This window comes from Geospiza fortis, unplaced genomic scaffold (assembly GCF_000277835.1).
Source record: "Geospiza fortis unplaced genomic scaffold, GeoFor_1.0 scaffold429, whole genome shotgun sequence".
Taxonomy (NCBI): domain Eukaryota; kingdom Metazoa; phylum Chordata; class Aves; order Passeriformes; family Thraupidae; genus Geospiza; species Geospiza fortis.
This window is the reverse complement of record NW_005054411.1, coordinates 1,379,532-1,402,747: the sequence shown is the minus strand read 5'-3', so window position 1 is coordinate 1,402,747 and position 23,216 is coordinate 1,379,532. Positions and strand designations below refer to the sequence as shown.

At 35.9% G+C, this 23,216-nt stretch overlaps 1 protein-coding gene across 1 annotated transcript in view; it reads left to right on the top strand.

Moving 5' to 3' along the window:
- IMMP2L (inner mitochondrial membrane peptidase subunit 2) overlaps positions 1-23,216 on the top strand; it is a 398,309-nt gene that overhangs the window by 287,592 nt on the left and 87,501 nt on the right. The window contains exon 4 of the mRNA XM_005426340.2: positions 16,660-16,762. Within this exon, the coding sequence (XP_005426397.1) occupies positions 16,660-16,762 (103 nt within the window). The remainder of the gene's footprint in view (positions 1-16,659; positions 16,763-23,216) is intronic.

The following is a 23,216-nucleotide window of genomic DNA, read 5'->3' as shown; positions in this document are numbered from 1 at the left end:
TGTAAAAGCAGTATATCAGAAAATAGCTTGCTTGTTTGCTTGCTGTCTTATAAGGAGTGGGGGTAAACAGTTCCCAAGTACTTCCTGGTTGTTATGAAACAAATTATTTTCCTGTTCTTTTAATTCCACATTTTTTTGAAAGATAAGGTAATGTTTAGTATTCATTCCATATGTTGTATTTTCTGAATAGGGACTGAAATCTTTTATGTGATTCATCTTTCAAACATGCAGCAGTCAAATTCTCAGGTTCTCTCAGACTGAGCACTGAGTTTCATAATTGCCATAAATGCTTTAAATTGAAATATGAGACTGAAGTGATTCATTACGTTAAGAAAACTTGGTGTCACGGAAAGCTACAGAAAACTAAGAATTGTAATTGTACCTCTTGTATCAGCTGCATATCAACTGAATACAAATGGTCTGTACATCAGAACATTACGTACTTGTCCACTCTTATTACTGACCCGTCTATAAAATATCCTGTCTCTTACAATTAAGCTGGAGATAGGTTTCACTCTAAAGTATTTCATTTTCTTTCCTGCTGTCTATCTTCCTTAGCTTTTGTGCATTCTTTTTTTTTGGTGTGATATAGTAGTGGCAATAAATGCTAATGTTAATGTTATGGAGGCAGGAAGTGCTCCTTTACTGGCTGCTATTGCTTTAATTTACCCATTCCAGATGTTTAATAGTGTTTTCATTATTTTTTCAGTGCATTCAAAAGTTGTTATCCATGTTTTTGTATCTGAAGTCTATTTATGGTGTATGTATTATTCACACATACATATTATTTCCTAATTATCTCTAACCACAGGATTATCAAGTAAGTCTGGAGTTGTAGTTTCCTGCATAGAAAAAAAAAATAATTTTCCTTATATCTTCAGCCTGAAAAATCTGATACTTTCACCAATTAAGTGCCTTATCACCTGCCTTTTACTGGATTGGTGCTTGTATTAATGTGCTCTCAGAGGATATTTTTTATCACAAAGGTTGTCATTCTTGAAAAGCAAGTATGGACCACAACAGAGCTGTGTTGACAGAGGAATTTGCAGATAAAGGATATGCTTTAATGTGCTTTTCACAAAACTACACTTTGTAACCCAATTTATGAAATGGCTGCATCTCAGAGGTGTGTAGGAATCTTGCTGGCTGTTGTGAGTAAATGAGATCCTATGAAGAGAGTAGAGATCACAGAATCACAGAATTAACTAGGCTGGAAAGACATTTGAGATCATCAAGTCCAACCTATGACCTTAGACCACTTTATCAACTAAACCATGGCATTAAGTGCCACATCCAATTTTTCTTTAAACACCTGAAGGGACAGTGACTTCACCACCCCCCTGGGAAGCTTAAGAGTCCAGCTCTACAGAAGGGCTGCATCACAGGGAAACAGCGCTGAAGGTTTCCTGGTGTGTTCAATCGGAAAGGACACTAAGAATTTATTGGACAGACCAGTCAACCCTTGCTAGGTGCATCTGTCAGGTGTTGCTTGGGTTCTTAGGGTTGTTTCTTGTTCTTAGAGTTGTTGAGAAAAGTTGTGGAACTGGTCTAATATATATCAGCCTTTCCCTTGAGGAAGCATGAGGGGAGGGGGAAGTGTATAAAAGACAGTATAAAGGCCTGTAGAATTCTAAGAAGAAAAAGAAAAACAAAAAAGAAAAACTAAAACTACAAAAATCTGAAATAGAAATTACTGGTTTGACTGCTGTGAATCTAGTCCTTTTTATTTTCAGTTTTTCTCATAGCTGTCTTTAAGCTGTTATTGGTATAACTGGGAAGTCGCTTAGCACTGGCAGTGTGAAAGACTGGGTTAGAAATCCTGCTTTCTACTTCCTTCTCAGTGTCTCTGCTGGTTGGTAGTTTTGATGCTGGTAATACTTAGTGCAGCAAACACTGTAGTATTTCCACAGGCAGATTTTTAGATATGAGGATTATTTCAGATCTGCCAACTCTTTTGCTGGTTATTGCTTTCTACTCACTTTCTATACTGAGGTACTCGTTGTAACTCATCAGCTCAGAAGCTGAAAAATGAACCGGTTGTGCACTGGAGAAAAGCACATATTGTACTTTTATGTCTTAGGATTTTGCCAATAGGACATAACAAAGTATGATTGTCCCTCTTCTAAACGAGATGTTAACTAATTCATTGAATGGGAAGAGCTGGGAATTGCCTAGCAATGACTTTTGCTTTCCTATGCAACGTTTCCCTACTTGCTCTCTCTCAAGGCCTGGTGAAATATAATAGAGCTCTAAAGGCATCCCCTCAAGAAATTCATGTGTGAGTTTTTTGCTTTGAATCAAATGTTTGAAGGGTCTTTTGAGCTGTCACATGTCTGTCAGATTACTCCTCTTTCTGTTGTAAAGATTCTCTGCTATGACAGAGAGAACGACTTGCTGAGGATTATGCAGTACCGCTTCCTTGCATAGCTGGGCACGAGGAATTAATTACAGTCTTAAAGCTCAGCAGAAGTGACAGATTATGACTGATGGGGAATTGTGCTGGAACAGCTCATCTGTAAGAAAGGCAGGGAAAGTTGGCTCCCTTGGCTCCCCTTGCACAGTTGGGAAGTATGTGTATTTTAAAGCATGGCAATTGCAGTAGGAGTCTCTTCAGCCCAGCTCTACACCCCAGTGAAATATGCAGACCTTTGATTGCTTCTCTGCTATATGCCAGTACTTTATCCTTCACACAGACACACTCCCAGTGGCCACAATGCATCTCTGTCTGGCCACTGAAGAGGTGAGCAAGGTCCAACATCTGAGCTAGCAGCTCTTGCTCCTGGTAGTTGTGACTGACTTGGCATGTGTGGCACAAAAACCATGTTATTTTATTCCTACCCTTTTTTCTGTCATGATGTACCTTTATTCCTGTGGGGAAAACCCTTGCAAATCCACTCATCTGTGGACTTGAAGGCAGAAGCCAGCAGAAACACGCTAATATCAGTATTTTTGCATTTCTCTTTGTGGCCCATTGCCCCTGGTTCAGAAAAAAATGTTGGTTTTTTCTAGTGCTGAAGAACAAACATGAGGAGATGTGACTGGGTTGTGTATGCCTAAGTTATTAGTACAATGCACACAAATTGTTTTCTCTTAATATACTAGAGTAGCCATGATTGCTGGGAAAAAATCAAGACAAAAATTGCAGTTAAACCAATCCTTACAAATAAAGCCACACAAGCGGTCAAATAACAAAGATGAGGTCCCGTCTGTCACTTAGGAAATCTGAGTTTTGTTGAACAGCCTTTCACAAACCTATTGTTCTTCATTAGAAATTATTCTAATAAATGTGGATAGTCATGCTAAATCTTCTCTGCCTTTTACTGACTTCTCTATATGGGTAGTAAAGTCTTGTATGAGGAAGTTATATATAGCTAGACTATATTCTTCCAAGAACAAAATGACAAGCATGTGAGGAGCTTTGTTTTGGTTAGGACAACATTGCAAGTTCTGTGAAAACATGCAAACAATTTCTGCTGGTTTGAGTCACCAGCCTTTGAAAACTGATTTAATAGTCTGGAATTGAAGTTTTAATCTTTAAGTAGTTTAATTCTATAAGGCATTAGACTGAAGTCTTATTCTTGATCCTTTTGCTTTTCATGATACCTGTAAAATTTCAGCCTTAAAATGTATACTGATAAAAGGCAATGAAAATTTCCAGAGTAATATTCAAGTAGTGATACATTTCATGTTTATAATTTTTTTCTTCTTTCTCACACCTCAGATTCAGCTTTTGGCTGAATTACTGAGTCTTACACTTTGCTAAAGCAGGTGGAGCCTGATATTCGTTATTTCAAAACACATTTAGCAACATATACTTTGTTGTGTTTCAATCCTAAATTTATAATTTTTTTCTGGCCATTTATGTAAAATTAGTAGAAATATTTTTGACTTTTATTGATATTTTTCTTCTTTTCTGTTGTTTATAAATAAGAATTTGGAGTTTGTGTCTGTCTCAGACTATTTTGACTAGGAGTCTTCCTATCATTGTACTCTCACTTATTTAACACCATCTGATCATGCTGATAACACTTTTCTTTCTAGAAATACCACCATGCTGGGATTTTCTGTTGCTATACAAAAATATCTATTTTTTCCCAGTCTCATGATGTAAGATTGTAAAGCAAAGTCAGAAATGCTTCCTTTCTAGCACTTTGTGTCTTAAAAGAAGAAATACAAAAATTCTCTTCTTGACAAGTATTTCTTAACACTATAAGACTCAGTAGACTGTTCAGTGTACTTGTGTTCCTGCTAACACAAGAGAATGACAAGGAATTTACTGTTATTGCCAGATGCAGAATTAGATTTTCTCTTGATATTTAAAATGATCAAAGAATAATTCTGAGGGCTTTTTCAAGAATTACTATTGAATGAACATTTTCTTGGTTCAGTAACATTAAATGGGAAAATGTATTTGAGAAGGAGAATGTGAGAAATACAGCAATTTAATGAAATATCAATTGACTCAGGGATGTGAGGTTATTGCATGCAGTGGAAGTATTAATGAGGGCAGTGCCCTTTTCTTTTGCAGGTAATTCAGATTATCTTTTTGATGATCTTTGGTTTGAAAAGTTTACTGCTTTGCCGGCTTTTCACTTTTACAAAACAATATGAAAATTAATTGGTTTGAGAAAAAAGAAAACTGGTATTAACATCTACTCCTAAGAGCAAAGATCACCTATAAAATCTTTTTAGGCTCCATAAAGCATTTCTTTACTATTTCCCAGCACTGGGCTGGATGTAACTGAGCTCTTCCAGAAAAAAATGTTTATACATGAGCTCATGTGGCAAACAGCAGGCTGCTCTGAAAACTATTAGACTTTTCCTAAATTAAGGGTTTCTCTTTATTAGATATCCACTGACCTAAATGTGTAATTCCAAAACTGAAAAACTAAGAAAATATTCAAAATGTAGAACTGCCTAACCGTGTAGGAGTGTAATACCCCTAAATGATGCAGTCAGTTCTTGCTTGTTGAGATATAATTTTAAAGATGGACATAGAAAGAGGTTAAAAACAACAAAAACAGTGCTAGGGGACCAGCTGAACTATTCATCAAATCCCACAGTACAGAAGATGAGGCATTTTACGTGGGAGATTGGTCTATAAAAGACAGAAGAAAGACTTTGTGCAGCAGATAGTTAACTTCTGGAATTTGTTGCCCCAGGATGCTTTGAAGGCAGACAATGTAACAGATCAGTAAGCAGATACTGAAACAAATGGACAACAATGTACAATCAAACATCTGTGATAGATTAAATCTCGATGTTGATGGAGAGTAGTCAAGCTAATGTGTTTTACCTGGGCACTGTCTGCTTTTCCAGTTGTCTGGAGACAGACTGTTGGCCTATATGGACTGCTGCTCAGACACAGAAATAAGGCATTTCTTGTAATCTTCATAAAAGACTAATGATGAGTTATGATTTTTGAATATACCATAACATTCTCTTATACACCAAGAAAAAATAGCATCTATGATGCTATTAGATTTGCATCTAATAACGCAAAAAAGATATTTGTTGCTGCTTACTTCAAATTGCAATTGTTTATTTCTGTAATTTGAAAGTTCAGTCTGAAAGATCACCACCAGTTCAAAAGTAGGTATCTGCAGTCTTTTACATATATCTGCTCATATCTTGTAGGAGAAGACATATGAAACCTATTACTTTTTAGGATTCTTTATTGAATTGAAATATTTTTGAGTTTTTAAACTCATAATCATAACTTGTATCATAAAAATAGTAATTCACTTATCCATACATGGTTAATATTTTTTGTTACTTACTTGTAAGCTTCTCAATTATCTTTTTGATAGTAGTGTTCTTTAAAAAAGAAAGTACACTTCTAAAGTAAAGGAATAAAAGGCATTTTTGAATATTATTCCCTAACAAACATAAATAGAAGGAGATGTGAAGTTTCAGACTTCCATTGTAAAAAGAATAACAACTCTCCCCCTACCATAAAGTAAAAAAAAACCCAAAAACCAAAAAACAACAACAACAACAAAAAAAACAAACCAAAAAAAACCCCACCTTGAAAACACTTATTACACTACAGTTCTGTCATTTTGCACAGGCTGCCTAAAGCACATTAGAAAATTTTAATATCTTTGATTTGTCCTAGGCAATAAAAAAAGCATAGCAATCAGCTCCTTTGAGACTGGCGTGTGGCTGGGGAATTATTTCTAACCATTGGACCTAGGCAGAGGTATTGCCAGACTCTTTTAGCTGTCACAGGTCTTCAAGAATTTAGCCCAGTAAGCTGTAACAGTGATGAGGAGGCAATGCTGCTGTGACCATCTCTGTCACCACTTTTTGAAAATAAGAGCATTATTTCTCATTCAGAATTTCCTTAGGAGAGGAACAGGCCAACAGGGTTGTCCAAGGTGGTAGATGCTGTGACTTCCCCCTCTGGGATACAAAGAATTTTAAAACCTTTTTTTTTCTCCTCTGCTCCTGTGCACCTCTTCCTCCTCTCACAGAGCCTGTTTGTTGGAAGACTGGCCTGGCCAGCAAAGGCTGAGTAAATACACAGAGTAGGTAACCAAAGGTCAGCCTGCAGCCTCTCCCATGGTAGTTTCTGTCACAAAAGTAATGGCAGAAGAACTGCTAAGGGAGAGGATTTGGGTGAGTAGAAAAAGTGAGTTCAAAGAGGAAGAATTTTGTAGAGAGCTGTGTCTAATAATTGCAGATTCTGCAGGCTAGAATTTTGCTGCTGAGTCAAATTTTAAAATCCACAACTTAAAATCTGGAAAACAGTTTGATCATCGCTTTTCTTAGGCTGGCAAAGGCATTACTGAGAGGAGCATTTCTACATGTGTTGCAGAAAGAGAGAAAATAGAAACCATTATATATCAGGCAAAATTTTCATCTTAGTAGTACCATAAATCTTAACATTTGAAATTCACTTCAAAACCATTGTCTTTGACTCCTTAAAATATGCCTAAAACTAAAATGGTCTCAATTAATACAATATTAATAAAAAGAGTGTGTGGGGTGCAGGAATGAATATTTTTGATTGCAATACCTCTTTGGGCTGTATGTGTCCTCCCATTACTACAGGTATAATTTCCAATTTGACAATGATGTCAGGGTTTGGTAATTCACTTAGATTACCTAGAATAGCTAGTGAGTTTTTACCTTGGTAAAATTATGAAGCTAATGATAATGAATCTAACAAATTATTCCCATCTAATATGTGATTTAATATGATACTGTTAATATCTATTAATGATATTAGCAAAAACCTGTCATGTTAATTATCAATATAATCTAGAAGAGAAATGTGAGAAGGTAATGAAATTATACATTTGTGGTTAATGGGATTTTCATCAAAAGAACCAAAGGGAATAATTTTCATTATCTTAACTTGAAAGGACATAGTGTTGAAATGAGACAGATTCACAAGTGAAAGATTTGTAGAGAAAAATGAGATATTTTATGTTTTCTTTCTCCTGAATCAATAAGCTGGTTAACCATCTAAATTAAAGTTATGCAACTGATAAGGATTGCTCTGTTTTTCAACACAAAATTACTGTTTTGTATTTGTTGCAAATTTTATCCTGAAAATAATTATAGTTCTTCTGATTAAGAGAATATGGTAAGCAAAAGAATGAAGTAGTTTCAGTATTCCAAATGGGAGTGACAGATTTGTGTAAAAGTGTGTAGTAATTTCTATTGACATACATCTAGTATATACAGTTATCTTTAGATAGTATCCACTGTTGAATAAATTGAGAAATACATATTGATTTTAAATATAGATTTTTCTAATACTTATTTTAAATAATAATGCTCTCAATATTGTTGGAGATAGTAATGTAAGTTATAAATGGACCTTGTAAAGAATATGGTCCTTGAACAGATTTTCCACAGTACCACCTTTGCAGTATTTTGCTTTAGATTTAATCAATCTGGGAAAAAAGCCCAAACAAAACAAAACAAAAATCAAAACCAACCAACCAACCAACAACAACCCTCCTTCCACAAAAAAAAAAAAAAAAAAAACAAACAAAACACCCCAAACCCAACCCTGATTCTGAACCTACCTCTATTATTTCAAAAACAGGTTTGCAGAAGTCATCCATAGTTTCATTAAAATTCAACAAAATTTTATGTTCCTGAATTGAGGAAGATCTGGTTGAGAAGATCTGCTGTGGAAAGGATCATAAAATAAGAATGTTGCTAGAGCTAGAACAGATGAAAGGGAAAAGAAAGGGGCACACAATATAAGGGATATGGAGTGGAAGGCCCAAGTACAAAACTCTTCAGGGATGTTACAGGAGAAATGATAAAGTCGTCTCTGTGAGGGAAGCTGCTGTTAGTTGATCTTTCTTAGCAGTGGGAGCAAATTAGTTCTGCTTTGCTGGGACAAACAATATTAAATGCTTCATGCCTCCTGACTAGGTAAGCAAAACTCTCAAGAACAGAGGGAAATTCCTGTGCTGCTGTGTGTTATGTGTATGGGGATGTGCCTTTTACAGTTCCTGAAGGGAGGTAGTATGAATTGAAAAAACATACAGAAAAACAATGTGAGGCTGGAAATGGGAATCATAAAAAGTGACTGCAAATGAATGAAATTTTACCCAAGGAGAAATTATTTCCTTACAATCCAGATCCCCTGGCATTGCTGGTAAGTACTACCTCTAGAACTCTACAGTTCACAAGACAGAAAAGAGCTTCTGTCAGCTGTAGTTTTTTTGAATTGGCCTACAGAATGCTTGCCAGCACCAGGGTAACAGACCTTTGTGATACAAACACCTACATATTGGTAAAAGTATTAAGAGGGGCAAAACCTAGGCCCTAGATATATACTATATCTTTAAAGGACAGGAAAATAAATTCTAAAAATGCTATCAACTCATATCATTATCCAAGATCAAATTAAATTATAGCTTTGGGAAACATTCTTAGTGAATGGCAGGAGTCATGAGAATCTTCTCCAGAAGGAGATATATGAAGGTAAAGAGCATTGAGATAAAGAATTTATTTTACCATGTATTGGTCATACAGAACAGCAGCAGCTCCACAGCTGCTTCCTCATTAAAAAGCACAAGAGTATTTTGAGGATATTTTGAAAATTCAGGAAAGAAGGAAGAAAGAAACAACAGAAAAATTAATTGCATTGACATATGCCTTGAACATAAACTGGAGCAATTATCTAAGAAATTATGTGATATCAAGGGAATTAATAGACATTAATTTCTCCTTCTAAGTCTTTGGTATATTTTGGTCAAACATATCTGGATTCAGAAGTATGATTAGTGTCCTTTTCTGGTGAATTGATCTATGAAAGATATTTTTGCTCATAGCAATGATGCCATAAATTTTGTGAATCTCACTATCAATGATCTCATATCTTTTCACTCTTATAAATATTTCTAGTCTTTTCCTTGTTACATTGTCCTCTCATACAAATGGGGTGTTAACAAGCCTTGAAATGAGTCTAATCTCTCTAGTAGATGAGCTGGCTTATTATTTGTCCTTTCAATCATATTATCAGTTTTGATAAATATGCACAAATCCAGTAATTTTCCTGAATACCATGTGTTTTAAAAGTTGTTAACTGCATTATGCTGATGCTGGTGAAGCAAGTAATGGGTAAGTCGTTATTTTTTTAAGAATTACATGCTTTGTGAGAAATTATCTAATTAATGAAGCAGAACTACAAACATCTCCTGTGCTTTCCGTATCAGATTTCTACTTATTTGTAGCACTGTTGAGACACAGGAACCTGCACTGGTGCACTTTGGTGGGAATGCTTTAGCTGGGAAAAAAGAGATAGCATTTGTAGTTCAGCTTGCTTTTACTGCTTTGTGTAAAGGGGTGTTTTTGTAATCGTAATTCTGTTCCAAATGAGGGAACCAGTAAATTAGTGTTCATTTTTCCTGAGACTTCAAAATATTTAATGGCAAAAAGTATAACAGACTTTATATAATCAAAAATTTGCCCAAATGTAGGCAGAGGGAATCACTACCTGCATAATGGCTATTCCTAATATCACTCAGATTGTGTATTCTCTGTCATCTACACGTCTTCCTTTGTGGGTTCCCTTCTCAATATAGCAGGTCTGGCAATGCTTATGAAGCAATACTTGAAGCATTAAGAATCCTCCAGCACTTTCCAGGTTCTGAGTTTGGATGCATTTTTTATAGTCAGTCCTGTCAAAAGCTGGTGGATCTGTAGGTTGTATGGAAAACATTTCAGCTCTGAGGCAAAAGTTAATAGCTGCACGCAACTGAAGAATATTCCCTAATCTATTTGCTTACTCTCCTGCATAGTCTGTAGGTGTCCTTCAGAAAAAAAAATAAATTAGCTGCTTCACATATATAACACTGCCTTTATATCTTTATGTATGTGTAAGGGAAGAGTTAAAGTAGGAAGGCACAGATGGCTGTATGTGTGTGTTGGAAGTGAAAAAGGAGATTTCTTAGGAGCTGGAAGGTGTTTAGTGTCATGTGTAAGATTCCCTGCAGTGATACTAATATAACTTACATGTTATATTGCAGTAAGGTTCATGTTTTGGGATCTGGGTGTCACTTGAAATTGAATATCTTAGCATTTGTTCATTCTGTGGATTTGATTAAGATGGATGTATGTGGAAAAAGTTCCACATTATGAACCTGGCTGAATGCCAGGTGCCCACAAAAGCTGCTTATCACTCTCCTCCTCAGACATGGGAGAAAAAGTGGAACAGAAGTCCTGGGGGTGGGGATAAGGGCAAACAGAGATCACTCACCAGTTACCATCTTGGGCAAAATGGACTCAGCATACACTGATTTCAGGGGAAATTAGTGTATTTTATTACCAAGCAAATCAGGGTAGGATAATGAGAAATAAACCCAAATCTTTAAAACACCTTCTTCCATAATTCCCTTCTTCCTTGGCTCAACTTTACTTTCAAGTTTTTCTCCCTCTTCCCTTGCAGTGGTGCAGGGGAACATGGAATGAGTGTTGTGATCATTTCATCACATCTGTGCTGCTCCTTTCCCCTCAGGGAGAGGATTCCTCACACGCTTCTTCTGCTTGATCTTGGTGTTCCTCTGATGGGACAATCCCCAACATGAACTTTTCCAATGTGACTCCTTCTCACACTTTGCAGTTCATGAACTCCAGCGTGGGTCCCTTCCATCCAGTGCAGTCCTTCAGGAGCAGGCTGCTCTAGTGTGGGTCCTCTGTGGGGTAACAAGTTCTGCCAGGAAACCTACTCCAGCATGGGCTCCCCTCTCCATGGGGCCACATGACTGCCAGGAGCCTGCTCCAGAGTGGGCTTCCCTTGGGGCCACAGTGTCCTTCAAGCATCTACTTGATCCATTCTGGGGTCCTCTGTGGGCTGCAAGTGGAACTCTGCTGCACCATTGACCTCCATGGGCTGCAGAGGGACAGCCTGACTCACCATGGTCTGCACCAGGATCTGAAAGGGAATTTCTGTTCTGGTACCTGGACCACCTCCTCCTCCTTTGTCACTGATCCTGGTGTGTGCAGAGCTAAAATATAATATGACTCTCTTGGTGAAATTACCATTGTACAGCAACTTTTCCCCCTTTACTTTGTTATCCCACAGCCCTATCACTATTGCAGAGGGGCTTGGCCATGGCCAGCAGTGGGTCCATCTTGGAGCTGGCCAGCATTGGCCTTTTTGGACATGGAAGGAGCTTGTGACAGCTTCTCACAGAGCCACCCTTGTAGACCTCATGCTACCAAAACCTGGCCACGCAAACCCAATAAACATGTACAGCAATTCATGTTGCTTGGAGAAAGTTCTTCTTGAGTGTGATAGAGACTACCTATTTTACAAAAGAGTTTGTATTTTTGTTTTATCTCCTCTGCCAACAGGACATTATCTACAGTGTTTGTTCCCTGTTGACACCCAAAGATATGCAGATTGCTGGGACCTTTGGATTTCTCAAGGTCAAATCAAACTGAAGGGAATCATTCCTCATCCAGCTTAACCGAGCCAAGTTGCTTGCTTTGGCACTGCTGCCGCATCCTAAAAAAGCAGATTTTTCTTGCTTGTGGGCAGGTGGTTAGAATACCATATAGAGCTCATTTTTGACTGTCAAGATTGAAATTATTTCTCAGCCAAGGATAGCTATAAGTACATCTGTTAGCTATTAAATTGTGGAGAAAAAAAAAAAAACTTTGCAAAGGTTCAAAATGTACCTCATATGTAAGAAAAAAGTAAATCAGAATTTCAGACCAACTTCTGTAAAAATGTCTAAAAAGATAAATGCAATTCCATTATGCTCTGAACAAGAAAATAACTGCAGCTCTGGTAGACCCTGTTCTTAAGCCAATGAGACTTCAACTACAGTTTGAGCAACAGCAGCACCAGTGATTATTACTAATGTGTCGAAGACTTCCGTAAAACCTGAAATTTTTTTTTTTTGCTCACACCAGTATGGTTTTTGACATATGTTTGTATTCTATATATCAAAATCTGGGTAGTTTGATGTCTTTGCCTGTAGTATTGCTAAAGCAAACCATTTAAATGAGAAGAATAAGAGGTGTGAAATATTTTTTATTTTTTATTATAAGATAGTAAATTTAAGAAAGTGAAAGACTACTCTTCATTAGTAGAGGCTTTATGAAGTTCAAGAGATTGTTCAGTAATTATAACTCATTCTAATGAACTAGATATGAAATTAACAAATACTAAGTTAATTATTACTTACAGCAAATTTTCTCTTAAGAATTCATCCAGATATCTTCTAAATTTAATTAAAAACTTCATGTGTGAGAGCTAACAGAGGTCATGGTTACAGTCAGTCAGAGAAATGAGTCTAAGGATGCTCAACTAAAAAAGAAAAATAGAAGTCTGTAATGCTTTCAAAATATATTATTAACTGCAGTTCCTTTGTAGCAAAGACCTCTCACAAGGAATTTATGTAAAATTCCTGATGAACCAGTAGTGTTTTTAAATTGATATTTGCTTTGAGGATTTTTTAGTTTTGCAGCCATTGTTAAAGAGTTCTAGAAGCATTCTAAAGTATTTTTTCACTTTGAATTGTATTTATTTTCACTGAACTATTGATCATTACAACTGTTATTCATTTACACAGATCTAAACCCCCAAATGTGATAGCAGTCTGCAAGGCTCTCCTAAGAAAAAGGGTGGAATCAACACTTTTCAAAAATGCTTGTGTTAGTAAATTGGCCTTGTACGATTGCATAAAGTGATGGACAATAGTTTTATTTCAGCATGCCCAGCTAAAATGTTTAACTAGTGAAACAAATAGATGGTAGTTTGTACATTTGGACCAGGGGCCATATTGCCACTGCAGCACACACACGTGCTCTTTTCCTTGCAATTTTGGTCAGAGATTTCTGCAGGATTCATGGAAGAGAGGGACAATGACTAATTCTGACTATGAATCAATTTGGATTCTCTTCTCAGGAAAGAAAACCAAGTTTGTGTTTTTTTATTTTAAAAATTTTAACATAGTGTCTGCAAGAGTAGTTAAAAATAACCTACCATTATGAACCAAACATGGCTTTCTAAAGCCTGTAGCCTGGTTTGTTTGCAGCAATGCTTTATTGCTCTATTCTGGAGTAACTCAAAAATGAAATTTTAAAAAGTAAAACCAATATCAGGAAACTGATGGTCCAGCTCACTGTAACATGAGCCTTTGCTGTAGTTTGTTATTAATGCATGCAGTAAAAATCTCGAATAGAAGTTTGTTTTCAAATTCCAGTGTGTTCCACAGGACAGTGTGTGCAATAGTATTGCTAGAAAGAATATAGAGTGCCCAGATAACTGTCCTATGCAAATACTGCGGTAACATTTTGAAGCAATTGCTCTAGGAAAATAGATTCCCTTGCCTCTCTACTGTTCACAGGTACTTATTTTTTACAATCTATCTTTTTTTTTTTTGAGCTTACATGTGGGCAAAATTTGATTATTTATATAACCCATACATGAAATGGCAGACATTTAACTGCTGAGTTTAAGGGATATTCTCATGAAGTATCACTCCTATCTACTAAAGTCGACAATTAGAACTGCAGCTTTTGTTTCTTTCCCATTTCTTTTTTTCTTCCCTATTCCCTTAATATGTTTATTAACATTGTAAATTTTAATTCCATTTCCTCTAAGTAAAAACTACTTGTATACAATAATCCACTTTTTTCAGTATGAGAATTTGTATATAATTCCTCTTTAATCGCTACAAGAGACTTTATTTTTGCATAGTTGTAGAAAAATATTTTGGTTTATGATGCTTATCTCAAGAGTAGAAAAGAAATACATATTTACCATGTTTTAGAAATAATAAAAAAACCAATTATAGTTATTGCACTCTGCAATCTTTCTCTTTTTTGCCTTAGGCCTTAAAGAACACACCTAACACCTGTGTTAGACCCTTAGATTTTCACAGGATCTCTGAAAACCTTTGCAAGACCTATCCATGCAGACCATTTTTTTCCTCCAATTTTATTTTTTAAGTACTTATTACAAAACCTTTTTTTCCCTCCTCTTAGTGATTTCCCAATCATAATAAAGGAGGAGATTATTTAGGGATAAGAGATTGTGTCAGGTCTGAAATTGAGTCACTGACTGGCCTTTGCCATATTATTTTCCTGACATTTGTGAGGTAAACATGCCAGCAGAATTAACTTTCAAATCCTTTCCCCTTCTGAGTGAAATTTAGTCTTGTGCATGAAGTTTTTAAAGGTACAAAACTTTATCACAAAATACTCTTGTGCATTCAGGAGGACGAATGGAAGAGAAAATTAAATATTTTTTTAGCTATTGTTTGCCTTTATCACTGATGGAAGAGACCCATTTAATAATTTTCAGAAGTGTCTAATCAAACAGCTGAATTAATGAACTCTCAACCAATACTTTAAAACATTTTACTAGTGAAGTATATGATACTTTGTAAAAGAAACTATCAATGAGATGGAGCATTATGAAATCTGAAAACGTAAATAATTTTATTGTCCAAACTGTATGCCATATCTCTTGAAAAAAGAAAAAGGATTTGCATAGTAATAAATGGCTTTCTTTAGCATAATTGAATTATTATAGTGTACTCATTGTATTTAGGAAATCATATATTTACCAACCAGGACAGTTTTGCGTTTTTGTTTTGAATGGTTTAGGAATTCAGTCTTGAATAATGTGTAATATGGAACTGTTCTAGAAAAAATGAAGCTTGGTCTTTTTCTTTTCTGCAAATAGGCTATTATTTTTTCAGCTTTCAATGAAAGTACATGCGGAATTCCATTAGAATATAGTACTGGAATGCTCATCCTTTTAGCTGCCAAAAATTAGCCATTTGAAAAAGGATTAGTCATATTTTGTGACTTACAAATAAAGTAATTATTATTTTTATTTGATTAATATAGTCAAAGTTAATAGAATGCATTTTTGAGGATTCCTTATTCATCTAATATTTCATGGCCTCTAGGTTATTGATTAGCTCATCCTTTTAACATACTCACCCTCCCCCCCCAGCCAAAACAAGCCTCCCCAAACCCAATATTTTTTATTTTGACTTGTGAATATCCCTGATTAGTGCTGTTGCCCAGTTCAGCTCGATCTCCTGGTGAAGATGCTTTTCTGCCTCCAGTTGAACTTTTTTTAGTTTTAGAGTGTGCTCCTTCTGCCTTCTGCTCTGAGGGCATATCTTCCAGACAGTGAAAAGTAATGAGCAGCTGGAGGCAACAAGCTAGATCAAAAGTCTGTTTCTGTAGATGGACAGATTTGTTTATTCAAAAGTAAATAAGAGGTATCACTATTCATAGTCCCATCTGTAAATGCTTCATCCTGGTAATAATTCTGTGTGCATGACAGTTGCTGTCTGGGGTTAAAGCACAACAACATCACTGCGTGAATGATTGCAGAATAACAGGTCCCATCTGAAAGAAAGCAGAAGTGTGTGGTAGAATGCAGACTGGCATTGTGAAAATGACAGCTACTTGGGGAACTAAATACAGGAATTTTGCATCCTCTGCACCTCAGCTTTAGTACTAATCTGTAGTTTGTCATTTTGTAATACTGGGACATGCTGCAGCAGTATGATTTTCTGTAGAGGATGGCATCAATGTAATTTTTCTTCATCACTTGGTCTTCTCTTAAAGGTTTTTTCTAAGTTTATCCTGTTTAGCTTGTGGCAGCTGAACAAATCCTACCCCCAGGACAGAATAATTGCAGGAATCTGAGGCCAGTTCAGATACAACAGTATATTTTTGATGAAGAAAAACAGTCTTAAACTTTTTCCTTACATGACTGTTCACTGATATGAATGTTCACTGATATTTACCTGAGATAAAATCTGATGGTTCAAAATTTTGTTGCTACAGAGGTAAAGTTAATAACCTGTTATTTATATTTAACTGGAAAGTCTCTTCCTTTCTTGTGTTGTGATTTCTGACAAAACAATGTAGTAAGCAGTTGATAGTGCAACCAGCTCATACAAAATTTTTATATATTTTGACTTGAGTAACACTCTTGAAGTCCAAAGGACTTCAGTGCAGGCAGTTTAAACTAATGCTGAGTTGTATGCAAGGTCAAATTCCATACCCGGAAATATGTGGATTTTTCCTACCAAAACATTGTTGGGTTTGGGGGGGGTTGTTTATGTTTTGGTTTTTTGTTTCTGGGGAGTTGTTTGTTTGTTTTTAAAATCTTTTAAACTAACCATTTTTTCCATTTCTGCTTAGAACCATTGGATACAAAAAGAAGTATGTGAAAGTTCCACACGGTCATATTTGGGTGGAAGGGGATCACCATGGGCACAGCTTTGACAGCAACGCTTTTGGTCCTGTAAGTCAATTCTCTGTATGTCACGCTTTGCAACTGAAAAACTGTGCATATGTGAAACACAGAGAGTATGAATTGATTGTGAGTGTAGTTTTGTTATTTTTGTGAGAATTATTAAAATTTATAAAATATCTTGGTCAGCCAATATTGAGTTTTTTTCTTAGCTATTATAAAAAGAATAAGGACTTCTTTCAATTCCCCACATGGAAGGGGATGTGGTAGAGATTTTAAATTTGGAGGAATATGCTGGAGTTGTAGCCAGAGGGTGAGCCAGCTCCCTGTAGCTGACAGATGCTCCCTGAGGACATTTTGCCAGCTGATACAATTTGGAATGATTCCCTCCTGGGAACTTTGTCCTGCTTTAGTGCCAGTGCTGGGATAAAGAATTGGGGAACTGCAACCATGCTTAACAAGTGTTAACTGGTAAATTGGTCAGTGGACAATAGTAGAGATATTTAAAACTTTTCCCAAAGTAAATATTTAAATTTTCTTTGCATATTGAAGGAAAAGAAAATGTAATCCATAAAATCTGTATTTTGATGGGTAAAAGTGTGCATCTTTTTGTCAGGAGGACAGTCAATTCTTTCTCTGAACTCTAGTTTGGGTTTGGTTTTGGCTTTGTTACGCTTTGTGTAGATTCTTGTTCTTGTTTTAACTTAATCTAGCATGCAGGAAATAGTTGTATAAACTGTGTATCCTGCTGTGGAAATACAAACTCTTTTAGCCCTATTCCACATGCAGGATTTTTCTCTCTTTTTAAGAGAGAATATTCTTCTAATGTTGTTTAAAAACCCACTGTTTGTTACAGGGAAGGTGTCAAGACTGGATTTTTCTACCCTTATGCATTTCACGTCTATTTCATACAGAAGTCATCCCACTAACTGATTGAATTAATGACAAGAAGGACCTTATGAGTTTATCTGGCTTCTTGAAGTTTAGCCCAATTATTAAACTGAAATAATTTGTTCTCAGGAAATAATACAAAATAGGCCCACTGTCTGATTTGGACTATGTAATGGTGATGCCTTCTTTTAGTTTGTCTCACTTTTTGTGTGCTTGTATTTCCTGCTGTTTTTCATTATTATTTTCCTTCTACTATCTTCCAAGATTTCTAACGTCTAGTTTTAGAGGTTCTTTCTGACAGAATTAAGTCAGTCTATCCTGTGCAGGTATCTCTTTCCTCCCTTAGTAAGCTTTTCTCTGTCACTCTCTGTTCCCAACATAAATCTTAGTCATAAAGCCACTAATCTTCTTTTCACTTACAAATATATTGCCAATGTAGGCTCAGAGCATAAAGAATCCTTAGCAGTTGGACATTGGTTTCAGATTTACAGCAGCTCACACAGAAATTCACACAAGGTAAAATCCTCAAGGTAGGCACAATGCAGCTTTCATGAAAGATAGAATATTGGGGTAAATCTAAATACCCTCAGATTTTTGCTCAATTCACTGATGTTTATAAATATTAGTAAATCCCCTTCACTAGTCTTTAGCCTCACATTAATCATCAATTGTTAGCTAACATCAGATAGTATATCACTTTTCTTACAGCAATGGCACCTTTGAGAGCTAGCAGGACAGGTTTTGACAGTGAATTCTTCATCTTTCTGCTGGAAGAATGACCTTTGTATTGCTTTGATGAATACATTATGGGCAAGTCAGCTGTAAATAGGTATTTTCCTCTCAAATTAAATTAGAACAGCAATCGCTGAATGCAAGCAGAAGGCACAGAAGAGATCACAGGGTTTGAAACTAGCTCCAGAATACTAAAATATAGAATTTTTCTGTCTGTAGAAGAAAGTGGAAAGTGCATTTAGAAGGACACACTGTTCTCTAGGTTCTTTTCATCCTACACATGTAAGATTTTAGGTTACTGGGACATTTTCTACTGCTCTCCTGTACTCTGGAGATTATTTGCACAAGTGAATTAAAATATTAAAATCACTCTTTCTAGCCATTCAGAAGGTATGTACTTTTTGGGAAAAAAAAAAATCTCTCCTAAGACTGCAGTAGTGTTAAGGAACAGACATAGTAAGACATGGAGAAGTTTTCCTCTCTTTGTTAGTATATAGGTCGCTTAAGATATTAGGTTAAATGTGTGTCACATTAGGATGTGTGCCCCAATTCTGACTTTCAAAATTATGGTTTTTTTGATCAGAAGATGCAGTAGAAATAATCGGGGACTTAAGTGGACTGTGTTTACCATTTCTTCTTCAGTGGCTACCATTTCTTCTACATTCATGTGATTGTATAGAAAAAAGGCATTTATAGTGCAGCTAAACTCGGTAATGTTTTGTAGATGAACTTAATGAGTTACATGGGGCATAAAAGGAAATTATAGAAAAACAAATTGAGAACAGATGTTAGAATATTTTTTTCTCTTGGAGAATAACTCTGTGTAATGGCCTAATGGGTTAGGTTGATAAAGCATAAACCCTGATACCAATCAAGTTCTAAATTAGATGCACCTTTGGAGAGATGGGAATTTCTAAACTGCAAAACTTGGCCTGATTAAATTGTCTTTATTTAGTTCATAAAAATGTTATAAAATAAATAATATCTTGTTATTGCATGGTTTTACAAGACTAAAATAGGATTTTTAAAGAATAGACACATATTTTCCTGAAGTATGTAAATAAAATGAAAATGTTTAAGATTTTAAAGGTTTACTATTTCCTTTCTGCTTAATTTTGTCTTTGAATAAAATTAATACCTTAACTGATACTAGAAAAATAACAGGATATCTATGATTTGTGCTGAATTAGAAATGCTATTAGCTTTGTATATGATCAAAACTTAGATATTAATTACCTTTTTTCATACGAGACTAAATTAATTAATTCATGGCTATTGTACATTGTCTTTTAAAAAAATGCTTTGTGTAATGCTGAATAGCAGGGGTTACATAATACTATTGCTTTAATACTGATGTGTTTCAGTGTAGGGGGATAGAGTATGGGTAAATGAAGGTGGTATAGAATGTAATCTGATTCCCTAAAGAGTTGCTGCTGGAGCAATTACTAAAGATTAGGAGCAGGCCTGATGTTAACAGGCCACACCTGTAGCCAATCAGAAGAGTGCTATAAAAGAGCGAATTGGTTGGGTGGGGGGAGCTGGAGTCAGTTGGCTGCTGTGAGGATAAGGAAGAGTCAGTGCCTAGAGGAGTGCCCTACAAGAACCATCAAGGAGGTACGAACCTCTGGCAATATGGAAGCCTTGCAATGTGATGACACTAGAACTCTTGCACAGTAATGACAACATTTCAGGTTTGGAAGTCTGCAAGCCATTCATAACAGCGAAAATACCTGTTTTGAATAGAAGCCAATAAACATCTAGAGAACTTGCATATTTTTACTATTATTTAAGGGGTAAAAAGTTACATATTATTGGATTTTTTTTTCAGTTATCTGGACTGGGATAGAGATTTCTGTTAAATTGACTGTTGCTGTTTCTAAATTCTGAGTAAAGTTTCATAATATTAGGTTAGCATTCCTTATTTGGCATACTACAGAGATGTGATAATGGATACCTAATGTAATTAAGATACCACTTTTTGAAGTTTTTTGGTTTTGTTTTCAATTCTGATAATTTTCCTATTTGATGGACCTTTTTACTATGGGTTGCAGCTCAACAGCATAGGAAATATAAAAGTAATGTTCCTGGCAAAGGTTTTGCTTTCTTAGATCAGAAATGTGGGAGGTATTATAAAGAACTGATGAAGTATTAGACTCCTCTGCTGCTTCAAATTCCTTAACAATTTTAAAGGGTTAACTTTATGCCAGATCAGGTATTGTCTTTGCTTTCATAGTCAGGATAATATCAGCATAAAAGCAAAGTGATAATTTATATTCTGTGTTCAATATTCTGGCTAACTCAAGGGAAAAGTCATTATAAACTGTACTGTGTGTAGATTAAATGCTTAGAGCTGGCAGCCAGCAGTGCAGAGATGGTTAGCCAAACAATATTGTGAGGGTATCTAAGAAACAGTTATGAATAAATGCATGGAATAACTGATGTATTCCTGGATGTACACATGTGCAATGAGAAGCTCTCTCATAATTTTTAAAGTAAAACAGGCAAATTTTATCCTATAATGCTCTTATTTATACATTTACATATTTCCAAATGCCTCTGACCTGGGGATATGAAGGACCTTTATAAAATTAGGGCTTGCAATTAATGGCAGTCTTTCAGCTGTCATGTATAAGACCTGAACAAAAGCGCAGTAAAGTCAATGAGAGCTTTGTATTGGCTTTAATGGCTCTGGAGAAAGTTCTTTCTGAATAAACCTGTACAATCCAGTGTAAGGGCAAAAAAAAGCTATTATCCTCCTTATCTTCCTTGGAAACTTGTGACACAGGTAGGTTCGGTACTCTGTCAAAAATATCTCTTTTTGCCTATCCAGATTCCTATCTCAGCTCTTTTCCTAAAAATACATCTTTAATGTGTTTATTTTCAAAACTAAATTTTGTTGAACCTGAGCCTAAATTTTTTGACAGAAGTTTTGCATTTATAAGCTTCAAATAAGTAAATTGCTTTTAGTTAGCATTACTGTAGAGGCCAATTTTTATGATTGCCTATTCTGTACTGTACGTTCATGGAATAAAATATCTGAAAAACCTTTCTATCTGTTTGACCACATTTTCATTTAAAAGCACAAACCTGTAGACTGTGGCTAGGAAACTATAAACTAGGATAACACTGAACAGAATATGATGGATTTATTAGGTGTTTTGATTTGATTTTCAAAGGCAATCATCATCCCTTTCAGCTATAAGATGGCTGAATTAAATTACTTACAGTAGTAGAATGTGGCCTCTTATGATTTTTTTAGGCTGATCTAGTCTTTCTCTCTGTAATTACTGTTAGTGAATACAAGTAGTCAAAAGCACAAAATAAGGAAATTACATTAGAGAGTAAGTTGAATGGAAATATGACACTTCTAGTGGAGTGCAGAGGTTACTGCTGGTAAAGGAAATATTTAAACCAAGATGTCTGCAGCCAGTGAGAGTACCTCTGCTTCATTTGTTCTGTTATCTTCCAAGGAAGGTTCAGTGGACAATTGAAGGAGGAAGCAGATCTCTGTCTGCAGTTTTGAATTACTTACATAACAGCAAACAAAGAATGCCACATGTCCTAAGAGGGCACATCATCTTGGTGATGATCTTGCTGTCTGGGGAAACTTTCATATATGAGCTGTAAACTAGTGCAGGGATTACATATCTCCCTGAAATGGAGCAGCCTCTAAGACAAGAGGTGGGAAGAGTTTAACAGCTCCCAGCAGTGCACTGAGCATCACTGCATTAAATTGCACAATAAGGCTCATAGCTAGGGCACACTTCCCACAGAGAGCTCTGCCAGGACTTGAAATACCTGCTGACTCCAAAATGCCATTCAAAGAGGCTTAAGACAAATATGTCAATGGCAGAGTACCAAACACTGTTTTTCTTAGTTTAGAAAAGTCAAGAAGAGATAGCCAAGGGTGGCAATACGAAAGTGTGATTTTAACAAGAAACAGTTATCTGTGCTTACTCTCCTAAAGTTTATGGAGGTGAGGAGAAGAGTGATGACAAAGGAGTCAGTGGAGGCTGGGAATGACCTACTGGGGACTTGTCTGCATTAACTTGCTAACAGATGTTGCAGATTCTTCTGTTAACTTTTTGCTACCACTGCCACCAGTGCACCTTCACTGTGCTATATAGATGTGCCTTGGAGAGTGGTGTGTGACTCTTGTGGGGCCAGAGACATTTCTAGTTCTCTCTTGGGTATTAAAGAAGAAATAAAGCCTGTGTTTAAACAGGATGTGTAATGTAAATATGCAATCAATGCCATTCCGTATTATTTATCTCTGGCTACTGGCAAAAATGAAACAGGTAGAACTGTTTACAATCAGAGAAAAGACTTTGCATGTGGAGCATGAAGTTACCAGTAGTAAATGGCATGGATGCACAGCTTAAACTTGTGAAAATCTATGGTGAATAAAAAAGATAGGACGTTATGTGTTATGACTGATGACAAATAAAGCTCGAAGGGTAAATATGCTTGTCCCTTTGAGAGAATACTGTATGTGAGATGCAAGTTGGGATGGTGGCTTTTCTGTGAAGAATGACAATTCACTCCAGGAGCTGCTGAAGGGGAGCCTTGCTAATAAGATTGTGTGGCCTGACTGTCCATTAAATTATCATGGCTAACTGAATTTGCACTATAGGGAATAAAAAGTCCCCTATAGCTGTCCTAATTATTTTGAAAAGTAAAATATTTAGCTTGACTATTTTAAACCAATGCATATGGCTATTATCATGTGACTAAAAGCTCTCAGTTAAGGCTACTCTATTTCTTAGCAATAGAAAGTTTTCTTTTTGTCTTAGTTATGTCCAGTCTTATTTTATGCATTCTAGCTAATTTTCTCTATTACTTGTAAATGTAATTTATTTAGCATTGATAAAGCTTCAGTCAT